The 12,500-nt window shown below is 43.6% G+C and overlaps 1 protein-coding gene across 4 annotated transcripts in view; it reads right to left on the bottom strand.

Annotated features, from left to right (window-relative positions):
* The window catches only part of LOC143289262 (uncharacterized), a 237,777-nt gene that overhangs the window by 11,348 nt on the left and 213,929 nt on the right, over nt 1-12,500 (bottom strand). For all 4 annotated transcript variants that reach the window (XM_076598257.1, XM_076598255.1, XM_076598256.1 and 1 more), the window contains 2 exons: nt 4,009-4,482; nt 1,646-1,777 (listed from right to left, as the gene is read on the bottom strand). In XM_076598257.1, the coding sequence (XP_076454372.1) occupies nt 1,646-1,777; nt 4,009-4,482 (606 nt within the window). The remainder of the gene's footprint in view (nt 1-1,645; nt 1,778-4,008; nt 4,483-12,500) is intronic.

The raw sequence follows: 12,500 nt of genomic DNA, 5'->3' as shown, positions 1-12,500 counted from the left end.
CAAGACAAATAAAGGTATGGATCATGAGATGATCTCTTGATGGAAAGTCAGCTGACAAAATTAACCTTGTCTTGAAATTAACTGGCATACAGAGAGAGAAACAGATTTAACTAGAGTTAATCAAACAAGTACTGTTTCTCTTGTCTTGTTACTTTTTGTCTCTCTACATAATCATTCATTCATTTTCTTACCTATCTGAATGTTGACAAGAAAACATATTTAAAAAAAGCCATCTTACTTGCACTTTTTAAACTTTCTATTTACTCATGTACTTTATTTGTTTATTTTTTTTAATTTTTATCTATTTTACTAACTCATTTTCAACTTTTTATCTATTTATGCATTTTATTTGTTCAATTTGTTGTTATCTATTTCATTAATTCATTCATCATGTTATTCATTTAGATGTTGACAAGAATACATTAAAAACCAACAACAACAACAAAACAAAAAACAACAACAAAAAATCAACAACCACCAAAAACAAACATCAAAAAACCCCAATTCACCCATGCTTTGATCTATTTATCTTATTCATTTAATTTTTCTATTTATTTTAACTGTTTTATTCGTTCACTCATTTATCTACCAGTATCTATTTGGATGTTGACAAGGTGACATGTAAAAAAAAACCCACCACAAAACCCATCACCCATGCTTTTACTTTTTTTTAGTTATCATTCCATTTTATTGCACTTGTACTTTTTATTTATTTATCTATTAATTTCATTCAGTTTTTTCTTATACATATCATATCTAATTCTTTCATTTATTCATTTATGTATCTGTTCGAATGTCCACAAGAAAACACACACAGAAAAGGAAATCCACACCTGTGCTTTAGCTTCTCACTGATTTCTTCTTGCCGATGGTTTACCGTCTGTCTGCTACAAGGTGATACAGACTTCACACTTATCTGTTTATATTATGCCCTCAAGACGTTTATTTATTCATCTATTTTGCTCATTCAGTATTTCTATTCACTTATCTATTTCATCCATTCAATGTTTTTATTAAAATCTGTTTCATTTAAAAACAAAACAAAACTTTCATGTTCCTACATATACATAAACCCCGCAAAGAAAGGGAACAAACTTGTACAGTACTTCCGGATTTGTCTACATGTAATTTTTTTTTTGGGGGGAAAACCAGTATATTTTCATCTGCATGTTTTCAGCATCAATATGGCATGGAAACCTTCGATGTCAGTAAATTCCCCAGGGTTGACTGGGTTAGTTCTTCTTGTTCGTTCGTGGGCTGCAACTCCCACATTCTTTCATATGCACATGAGTGGGTTTCAACGTGTATGACCGCTTTTCCCCCCCGCCATATGGGCAGCCATACTCCATTTTCGGGGGTATGTTTTTGCTTCCATAACCCACTGAATGCTGAAATGGATCACAGTATTTTTAACGTGCGAATTTGATCTTCTGCTTGCATATACAGACAAGGGATTTCAGGCAAAGCAGGTCTGCACAAATGTGGACTTGTGTGATCGGAAAAATCTCCACCCTTTACCCACCAGGGCGCCGTAACCGAGATTTGAACACGGGACCCTCAAATTGAAAGTCCAACACTTTAACCACTGGGCCATTGCACCCATCATGGGGTAAATTCATTCCTTGGAAAAGAAAAAAATCCTCACCTGAGCCAGCGCCATGCGTGCCTCTTGCTGCAGCCGTTGTTGGCGCTCTGCGATACTTTCGTCTGAGGGCGGCAAGGACATCTGGCTGGCAAGCAGCCCTGGATCGGACTTGGGACGGTTTTTGCTGGTGCTCTGTGTGTGTTACAGAGAGAGAGACAGAAGGAAGACAAATAAAGAAGTCAGAAGAGTCTCTCAACTTAATTTTATTTCAATATGTGTGTGTGTGTGTGTGTGTGTGTGTGTGTGTGTGTGTGTGTGTGTGTGTGTGTGTGTGTGTGTGTGTGTGTGTGTGTGTGTGTGTGTGTGTGTTGTGTGTGTGTGTATGTGTGTGTTTAGTGTGTATGTGTTTATCCTGTTCAACTGATTAATTAATCAATCTATTATTTTACTTTGGTCATTAAAACACAGAATCCCACACAATTGAAAGCACTGATTGTTAAATGGCTCCTATGACCTGTAAAAGGGAGAAAATTGTAGACTCACAATAAAATTGGTTAGTTTGTCTGAACTGGTTTTTTTGGGTTTTTTTTGTTATCTTTTGACAGGATCAAAACGGGAAAAAAGAAATCCTTTTGAACATTTCAATGGCCAAAATGATAAATTCTTTGGGCTTGTCACCAAAATCATTAATTGTCATCTTCTGTAATTATTTGCTGACCAGATTAACAGATGAACTCTCCACATGATAAGAAGTCAGCTGGTATGCGCATGATTACCTTCAGATGGTACAATACATCCCAATATTGATAGCAACCCTCCAGGCTTTTTATGACTTGGTTCCCTTTCTGAAAGACTGGGAATGAAAACAAATCTGAAAGACCATTTAAAAGATGAATACCCAAACAGCTGCACACGCTGCAAATAACATAACTGTTTTCACTTTGTTCAGTTTATGTGAACCCTTCCTTACTTCATTCACAGCCGTTTTATCATGCTGAACTTGGAGTCTTGGTAATGTCACATGTGTAATGTTTTTTGTCTTTTTTTTTTTTTCACTTTCATCCATGAGAACCAAACTTTAAAACACAGACAGGCCACAAACTGTAATGATGAATTCAGGTTCTCTACCATGTGTTTTCAAGAGGAAATGGAGGGGTTTGGCATTTCCACATCGCATCCAACTTGGTTTGATTATCATCGTATGACATATGAATCCTAAACCTGAGACCCGCAAGAGCATATCGGAAGTCCCAGCTGTACGGAAATTTGGTTTGAAATATCATATATACATTATATAAAGTTCTGGTTTCACACAAATATCCCATACTCAGTACAGTCCCTTTCTATATGCAGTGCCTGGCTGTTTGGCATTTAAATTGTGGAGCTTTTTATTACTAATTTATTTCCTTTGCCATATTTTTCTTTTGCACAAAGTTCTGGGTTCAAACAAGCACATGTTACCTTTTTTTTTCAAGTATGGATCTGTGTTCCCACAGAACAAGATGAAGTTGAGTGGTAAACATATCAGACGGTGAGAAGGTGGGAATAGGGTTACTACTTCAGCTGTGAGATAAATATCAAGGCAACAGGAGGGGAGGAAGAGGAGAGGAAAGGAAACTGGTTTCCTCAGGGTCTGGAGGATTCTGCTTCACATGCTGATGGCCATGACGTGTACAACAAGCAGTCTCTCTCTCTCTCTCTTGTGTGTTTGTGTGTGTGTTCGTGTGTGTGTGTGTGTGTGTGTGTGGTTGTTGTTTTGTTTTGATTTACGCATATTTTTTCCTCTGATATGTATCTCTACTAACACCATGCTTTCATTTGATTAAATATTGTGTAGTGTAGGCCCTATTCAGGGCGGGGACTGGATGTAAAAAAGCACAACAGTGCGTATCTATTATCCTCGAAATAAAGAATTTGTCTTGTCTTGTCTTGTCTCTCTCTCTCTCTCTCTCTCTCTCTCTCTCTATATATATATATATATATATAGATCTGATTTATTCTTCACTCCTTCATAAGATAATTCTGATGACTGAATAAGTATATATATATATATATATATATATATATATATATATATATATATATATATATATATCACTTTTTTTGTTTTGTTTTGCAAAGTCACACATTTTGAATAATATTTAAATCTGTACAAAAAGGCATTTAGTTCATCAGAAATGTATACCAGAAAGCACATCATGTGCATGCACTTGTGTGTGTGTGTGTGTGTGTGTGTGTGTGTGTGCATGTGCAGGTTCAGCAGAGAACGTAAACCACATCATATACACCCACACACAGTAGCATAACTGCATGTGCTATAACATGAAAAAAACCCAACCACCTACACATAACCCTGTTCCGCTGACTTGACCAACACACATCATAATATCCTCTCTCCCTCCCTCCCTCCCTCCGTCACATACCACAGAAGTCTGGGACTGGTGAATGGCAGAAGAGGAGGAGGAAGAGACCGTCGTCGTCGACGACATGGCCCCCGACAAGGAAGAAGAAGAAGAGCATGTGATGGACGCAGAGGACTCTATCGTGCTGGCTGAACTCAGGTTGTGATGACTCTGGCTGGAACCAGTCATCACCGATGACGACGACATCACCGTCATGCTGTTATTGTTGTTGTTGTTGGTGGTGGTGGCGGTGTTGGTACTGGTGCAAGATGTAGCAGTGGTCCCAGCGGACGTCACTTCTACTCCTGCTGTGGCTGTTGCTGTGTCGTCGGCTGTGGCGGCAGCATCGTTGACGAAGCAGATCTGGAGGTTCATGCCTCCCTGGAGGCGCGTGGAGAGGCTGGGCTTCTTGAAGGCCCTCTCCCCGCCGTAGTAGTCCTCGTCACAACCCATGGCCAGCTTGCGGCGGATCTCCTCCCGGTCTGTCTGTCGGGCCTGGAACAGTCACAGCCCCGTCATTTGGATGAGAACAATAATAATAATGATGATGATAATGATACTTATATAGCGCTGAATCTTGTGCAGAGACAAATCAAAACGCTTTCGCACTGGTCATTCACATGATTGCATGACTCTAAAAACTGGAGAAACTGAAGACAAGGAAGAGGCAGGGTTGGGAAGAGCTGGGTTTTAAGGCCTGGCTTCAAAGAGCTGAGTGAGAACGGGACAAAAGAGAAAAACATCCCAAACAAGCAAATACATAATATAATATAATATAATATAATACAATATAATATAATACATACACACATAGATACAAAAACAAGTTAAAGGTCCCATTGTTTTTTAAAGCCAATGGGGCAGTGAATTCATATCTACAGTACCCCCCCAAAAATGGAGTATGGCTGTCTACATGGCAGGGTAAAAAGTCACACATGCAAAAGCCCACACGTGTACATACAAGTGAACGCTGGAGCTGCAGCCCACAAACGAAGAAGAAGAAGAAGAAGAATATCTACAGTGTCTGTGGCTTGATACATAGGAAGGAAGGTGGGGCCTGGTGCTCTCCTGCAAACACATTACCCCCCTCCTAGCTGCCCCCCCCCCCCACCCCACCCCCACACAGAGCCCTTCAACAGACAAGACAAAACAAGACAAAGGGTTTATTGACTTAAGCCTTGCTCATATCAGGGGCGGGGGGAAAGGGGAAATCAAAAGCACCAAAACAAATGTAAAATGTTCTTCCACACTCTCCGATACACACATATGCGCACACACTGAGACGTTCACAAAATGGATATGGACATGGACAAACTGGTTTTCCGTTTACATATCTTGGAACATGTGGCCATCAGCCCAGGAGATACGGAAATAAACAGATAATAAACACTAAATTACTGAACTGGTTGATCTAAATTTCAAACTGTGATGAATGTATCGAGCAATATCTGTCATATATTTACGGTCATTAAGAATTGTCAGCTGTTGTTTATTTGGATCTTGTGCAAATTTCAGAGGAAGGTATTTTGATCTTATTGCTTCATTTGAATGACAGCTAAACAGAAAGTGGAATTCATCATCAATAAGTCCACAGGAAGGTTTGTGGAATAGTGAACTTTATGGATTCTTATATCAGCAATGCCTAATCTGAATCTGATGTTGATGTCCCTTAATGTCTTATTCTTAATGTACTTGAAATACGGTTCTAATGAAAATTCAAATTTAAATTTTCTATATACAGAATATTACTCATGTTCCTGGATACTAATGCACCATCCTTGTTTCCAACAGTCAATTAATTGCTCTTCAACAGAGAAACACAAGAAAACCAAATAATATGTCAGCTGAAGTGTGGTGAAAAGTTATGTCAAAATAAGAATTCTGTGCGCATTGATGAATACCCTTGCACAAAGTATGGGGAGGAGGCATGCAGAGCCTACAGGGTGAGAAAATGCTTTACATAAAATGATCGAGCTGTGGAAGTAAATGATGGTCCTGTTCCCATGACAAAGAGTTTATCGATGTTTGCTTACCTATTCAATCACAGGTGCAAAACACACAAGACTTATACATCCATGTATTGGTAAACACACTCAAGTAAAATATTACACTTGACAGATGGAATTAGCCCAAACTGTAAAAGGGTCGTTTCCAGCCTCATAATAACCTGTTCTTAAAAAAGTGAATAAAATAAAGTAATAATAACAACAGCGGCACAAAGGACCTGGGGACCCAGGGTTATCAGTTCTTTAAAAAAATAAATAATAAATAAAACGTCAAAGAGAATCCAAAGATCAATCAAAATAATGCTTAAAAGGCCAGTTTAACTACATAGTATGGATCACAGCATCTAAGCTTTGTCATATATGACAGTTATATAAACAGGGGATATAACTGGACATCGGAACAGAACAAGGTAACAGCCCGAGTTGCAAAAGTGGTTTGGTAGCAGAGTGAGGAGTTTGCTCGCCGTTCACAATGTTCCTTACTCTCCCTAATCCCACAGACTTCGGGAATTTCTTTCCACAGACTTTGGGAATTTCTTTCCAAAGGAACTTTAAAGATGGCGAGAATACGTACATGCAGACTGATCCATGTATACGTTTTTTTTTGTTTTTTTAATGTGTCTGGCAGAGGCCTGATCTACAGCCTACATAATAACTCCAACACACAGCTACAGTGATTTTAATCACGTTAAGTTCACAAATGCTCTCTGGCAGAGGGCACCAGAACATCGATCGCACACAAAGGTCAATGACTTGTGGCCAATGATGATGATGATGATGATGGCTTGGCAGTCACTGGGGTTAGTAAAGCTAGACGGGCAGCACTATCATCACTGCTCATTCGCTCTGCTGAGAGTCCTGCACAAGAGCACACCACCACACAGTAACCAAACGGGTCTTTTGTCTGCACTGCATGCGTTATGTCCCGCCAGCCAGGCGAACGGACAAATAAATTCTGGTATATTGATGAACATTCTATCTGGCTGCCTCGAGGTCAGGCCTTGAAGTGAAAGAAAGCCTACAGTGGGGAGAAGGGGGTGGGTGCGGGGGGTGGAGGGGGAGAGAAGACTGGGTGAAATTGGGACTCTAAAACAGATAATGTCAAAAAAAATCAAAGGTGCCATCAACGTACACATCTGGCCGTGAGTTAAAGGAAAACAAAAAAACAAAAACAAAAACAAAAAAAACAAAAACCAAAACAAAAACAAACAAACAAACAACAACAACAAACAAAACAAAAAGACAACAACAAGAAAAAACCTGACTTTCTTCTGAGGTAATGCTACACACGGGACAGACGGGACTGAGGGTGAAACTGAGAGTCTGAAACAGACAAAGTCAATAAACACAATGGTGCCAACACTCATAAAGGAAGGGGAAAAAATCAAGACAGAAGGAAGTACTTCATGTTGGAATTGGGGGTGGGGGTGGGGACAGGGACCGCGGGAGAAAAAGGAGAGAGAGACAGAGACAGAGAGAGTGGGGGGGAACAGAGAGAGAGAGGGGGGGGGACAGAGAGAGAGAGAGAGGGACAGAGATAGGGGGGACAGAGAGAGATACAGACAGACAGAGAGAGACAGAGAGACAGAGACAGACAGACAGAGAGGGACGGAGAGAGAGACAGAGAGAGAGGGGGGAACAGAGAGAGAGAGGGGGGAACAGAGAGAGAGGGGGGGACAGAGAGAGAGAGGGGGACAGAGAGGGGGGGGGCAGAGAGAGAGAGAGGGGGGGACAGAGACAGAGAGACAGTGACAGAGAGAGAGAGAGAGAGAGAGAGGAACAGAGAGAGAGGGGGGGACACAGAGAGAGGGACAGAGAGAGGGGGGACAGAGAGAGATACAGACAGACAGACAGAGACAGAGAGACAGACAGACAGAGAGGGACAGAGAGAGAGAGACAGAGAGAGAGGGGGGAACAGAGAGAGAGGGGGGGGGACAGAGACAGAGAGACAGTGACAGAGAGAGAGACAGAGAGAGAGACAGAGAGAGAGAGAGAGAGAGAGAGAGAAAGGCCACACAGGGAGAGGGAGACAGACCGAAACAAGGAAGGTAGGAAAGGATGAGGGGTCAGGGGGTGGGGGGTGACTTACTGTGAGGTCTGCTTAAACATGAAACTGATTGCCCTGAAGCAGACCACAATCAATAACAGGACTGGCCTCTCACACCACCACACACCCCACGCCCCTCCCCGCCCCCTCTCTCTGACTGTCTCTGTCTCTATCTATGCCTCTATCTATGCCGTGCCACTGGCGTGTCTCCAGCTATGTATCTATCCATCTCTCTCTCTCTCTCTCTGTCTACATGCCCCCTTTTCTCTGTCTGTCTGAGTCTGGTCTTCCTTTTCTTTTACCATGCATGTTCTTTCATTGTTTTTACAGATGTTCATGGGGTGTTCGAAGCTATCCGACCACTCCCACCCACCCCTTTTATTTTCCCATTTACATGCTGCCCCCCCCTCTCCCGCCCCCTCCCCTACATCTCTCTCTCTCTCTGACACACACACACACACACACACACACACACACTACTACCTCCACGATCATCCCACCAGTTGTTTTTTTTATTGCAGCTGCCAGACACTGAAGCGCCCACAGGCGCCTGCCATTCAGAACAGTCGATCGATGGAACCCAGTCAGCGAACTTGGCAAGTCCTGCTGAACTCCTCTCCCCACTGTACTTTTCCACCGCAGTGTGCAAAATACAGGCTCGAGGCAGCAGCAGCAGCAGCTTCAGTCGAAGAGCTTCTGGTCAAATCCTAGTTAGGAACCCTCACCCCCTGGGCGTAAAGTCACCTTCGCTCCGTTGCCGCCCCGGAAGAACCAAGAACCCACCTAAAGTGTAGGAAATCGGAACTTCCGGTGACGAACACGGACGGGAGTGAGGTGGTTTGACGCCTGGTTCCTAGGATTCAATACAACGTGTAGCTATGGGTGTCAACAAGAGGATGGGGAGAGAAGGGGGTGGTGGGATGGGGTGGGGTGGGGTGGGGAGTTCCCCCTGTCACTTCTCTCCACCAAGGGGGTCCCTGGCCAGACAATTTTAAACTGTAGTGAGGGGGGAGTTGGAGGAGGAGGGGTGGGGATGTGTGTGTGTGTGGGGGGGGGGGGGGGGGGGGGCGGGGGGAATGGTGGCGGGGGGGGGAGGGGGAGGGGGGATTTACGCTGCTGCTGCCTCCGGCGTCTGCCCCTCCGTCACCTGACCCCCCCCCTCCCCTCCCCTCCCTCTAACCCCCGGGCAGTAATCTTCGGCCATGATTACCTTGGAGACCTACCGGGTACCGTACCAATTTCCCACTCCCCGCCCCTTCTCTTCCACTGTCACCTTTCCCTCAAATACACGCGCGCGCGCGCGAAGACACACACACACACACACACACACACACACACACACGTACACATACATCTCCACCAATTTGACCCACCAGCGGCGTGACCGGCAGGAATCCAACCCAGCCCCCTAAGATTAAAAGTCTAACTTTCTAACCTTCAACAATTCAGCTGCTGCCTCGTCATTAGTACGACTTGCTGTTGGTCGTAGAAGAAGAAGAAGAAGGAGGAAGAGGGTGTGGAGGAGGAGGGGGAGGAGGAGGAGGGGGAGGAGGGGGAGGGGGAGCAGGAGGAGGAGGGGAGAAGAAGAAGAAGAAGCAGGGGGAGGAGGAGGGGGAGAAGGAGGGGGAGAGGGAGGAGGAGAAGGAGAAGGAAGAGGAGGAGAAGTAGAAGAAGAAGTAGGAGGAGGAAAAGGAGGAGGGGGAGGAGGACGGTGAGGAGGAGGAGGAGGAAGAGGAGGAAGGGGAAGAGGACGGTGAGAAGGAGGAGGAGGAAGAGGAGGAAGGGGAAGAGGACGGTGAGAAGGAGGAGGAGGAAGAGGAGGAAGGGGAAGAGGACGGTGAGAAGGAGGAGGAGAAGGGAAGAGGACGGTGAGAAGGAGGAGGAGGAAGAGGAGGAAGGGGAAGAGGACGGTGAGAAGGAGGAGGAAGAGGAGGAGAAGCAGCAGCAGGAGCAGAAGCAGGGCTCAGGAGACAGAGGAGGATGAGGAGAAAGAGGTAGAAGAAAAAACTGAAACGCTGTCACATATGTGAGGTGCACTTCTGTGACTTCGATACTTGATGAAAATCCTCTGCTCGGGGAAAAAAAATCGCCTGTGGTCAATCTGGAGTTCATTTCAATCTTGATGGCTCTACCGAACTTAATATTTCAAATCAATTTCTCTCCTGAAGTATATGTCATTTCTGAAATGCCTTCCAGGCTTCAGTTCCATGCCAAGTTCTCTCTTTGCGGGGAAAATCACCGAAGTAGGTTTCTTGCAAACTCTTGTAACTTTCTGTGTTTGAAGCAATAATCGTCTTGTTTTTCTCTTCTTATTTCACAACTGAGATATCACACACACACACACACACACACACACACACACAAACACACACTATATGTGTACGTATATATATATATATATATATATATATATATATATATATATATATATATATATATGATATCAATCTATCAATCAATATATATGATATCAATCTATCAATCAATCTATCGATATACATGCATAATATATTGCATATAGATTATTATTATTATCATATTCATATATGTACATATATAAATATATTTATACATACATACACAGCGAGAGAGAGAGACAGACAGACAGACTGACAGACAGACAGACAGAGACAGAGAGAGACACAGAGAGAAAGAAGAGACTGAAACAGACACACAGGCAAACAGAGGCCGACAAAGAGACTGACAGACCAGATAGCGACAGAGACAGAGACAAGAGACAGACATGGACACAATAGAAAGAAACGGCAGAGATTTGTCATCAGAAATGTTGAGGACCATCCCCAATCTTCCCGCGCAGTGCAACCCGAAGTGTGTTGTTCACTCATCAAACCTAAGGGACCAGTCAGTCGATCCCTTCCTTCCATCGATATCCGGTTGTCAGTTGAATTCTTCTTCCATCGATATTCGGTTGTCAGTCGATCCCTTCCTTCCATCGATATTCGGTTGTCAGTTGATCCCTTCCTTCCATCGATATTCGGTCCTGTCAGTCGATCCCTTCCTTCCATCGATATTCGGTTGTCAGTCGATCCCTTCTTCCATCGATATTCGGTTGTCAGTCGACCCCTTCCTTCCATCGATATTCGGTCCTGTCAGTTGATCCCTTCCTTCCATCGATATTCGGTCCTGTCAGTCGATCCCTTCTTCCATCGATATTCGGTTGTCAGTCGAATTCTTCTTCCATCGATATTCGGTTGTCAGTTGATCCCTTCCTTCCATCGATATTCGGTCCTGTCAGTCGATCCCTTCTTCCATCGATATTCGGTTGTCAGTCGAATTCTTCTTCCATCGATATTCGGTCCTGTCAGTTGACCCCTTCCTTCCATCGATATTCGGTTGTCAGTCGATCCCTTCCTTCCATCGATATTCGGTCCTGTCAGTAGATCCCTTCTTCCATCGGTATTCGGTTGTCAGTAGATCCCTTCTTCCATCGGTATTCGGTTGTCAGTCGATCCCTTCTTCCATCGATATTCGGTTCTGTCAGTCGACCCCTTCCTTCCATCGATATTCAGTCCTGTCAGTCGACCCCTTCTTCCATCGATATTCGGTCCTGTCAGCTACAGCACAACCACCACCACTACACCGAAAACAACACAACACACCAACCGAAAAGCCAGCTATAATCGTGGGCTGAAGGCCATGGAACGCTTCCAACGTGTCTGCTGCCCCTGGGTTGTTTTTTTTCTTCTGCTATTTATTTTCTTTTTCTTTTTTTTAATTCTATTTTATCTTATTCTATTTCTTATGCCCAATCTGCTTTGCCAACACGCTGCATGCACGTGCAGTTGTTATATCGGGTACTGCCACTGCTTTTGTCTCGCATTGCATTACATTCTTTTTTCTTTTTCTTTTTTTGTGGTCACAACATAAGTATTTCTCTGTGTGATATTTGGGGCCGCTCTTCCATTGGGATAGCGTTACAGTGCAGCACTACCCAAGTTTCTTTTTCTTCTTCTTTTTTATACATATATTTTTTTTACAGTCAGCAAAAACAATATTTTGGGTTTTTTTTGTATCAAACTAATTCTTTTTTTTTCTAGCATTTTTGCCTGCCGGGGCAACACTCTTGTTGCCGTAGGTTCTTTTACGTGCGTTAAGTGCATCAGTGCTACTACACACACGGGGACCACGCTGTATCGATAATCTCATGCGTTGAATGACCAGCGTCCAGACCACCACTCAAGAATCAATCTAGAGGAGGTGGGGGGTGGGGGTGGGGGGGGGGTGGGTGTGAATTCTGGCAAAAGTGGGATTCGATCCGCCAAGCTCCGTCAGATTCTGTCGCTTCCTCCGCTTACACGTTGCCCACTAAGCCAACACTCCACCATTTATTTTAAGCTGCTGCTCTCATCTTATCTTACTGCCAGCACGCAAGCAGCACATGTAGTTGTATGCTGGGTGAAAACGTTACTTTTTCTGCTATGAAATTTTGGAGAGAAAAA

Source organism: Babylonia areolata, chromosome 13 (assembly GCF_041734735.1).
Source record: "Babylonia areolata isolate BAREFJ2019XMU chromosome 13, ASM4173473v1, whole genome shotgun sequence".
NCBI classification, from domain to species: domain Eukaryota; kingdom Metazoa; phylum Mollusca; class Gastropoda; order Neogastropoda; family Buccinidae; genus Babylonia; species Babylonia areolata.
Note: the sequence above shows the minus strand (reverse complement) of the source record. Positions and strands in the feature narration are given on the sequence as shown.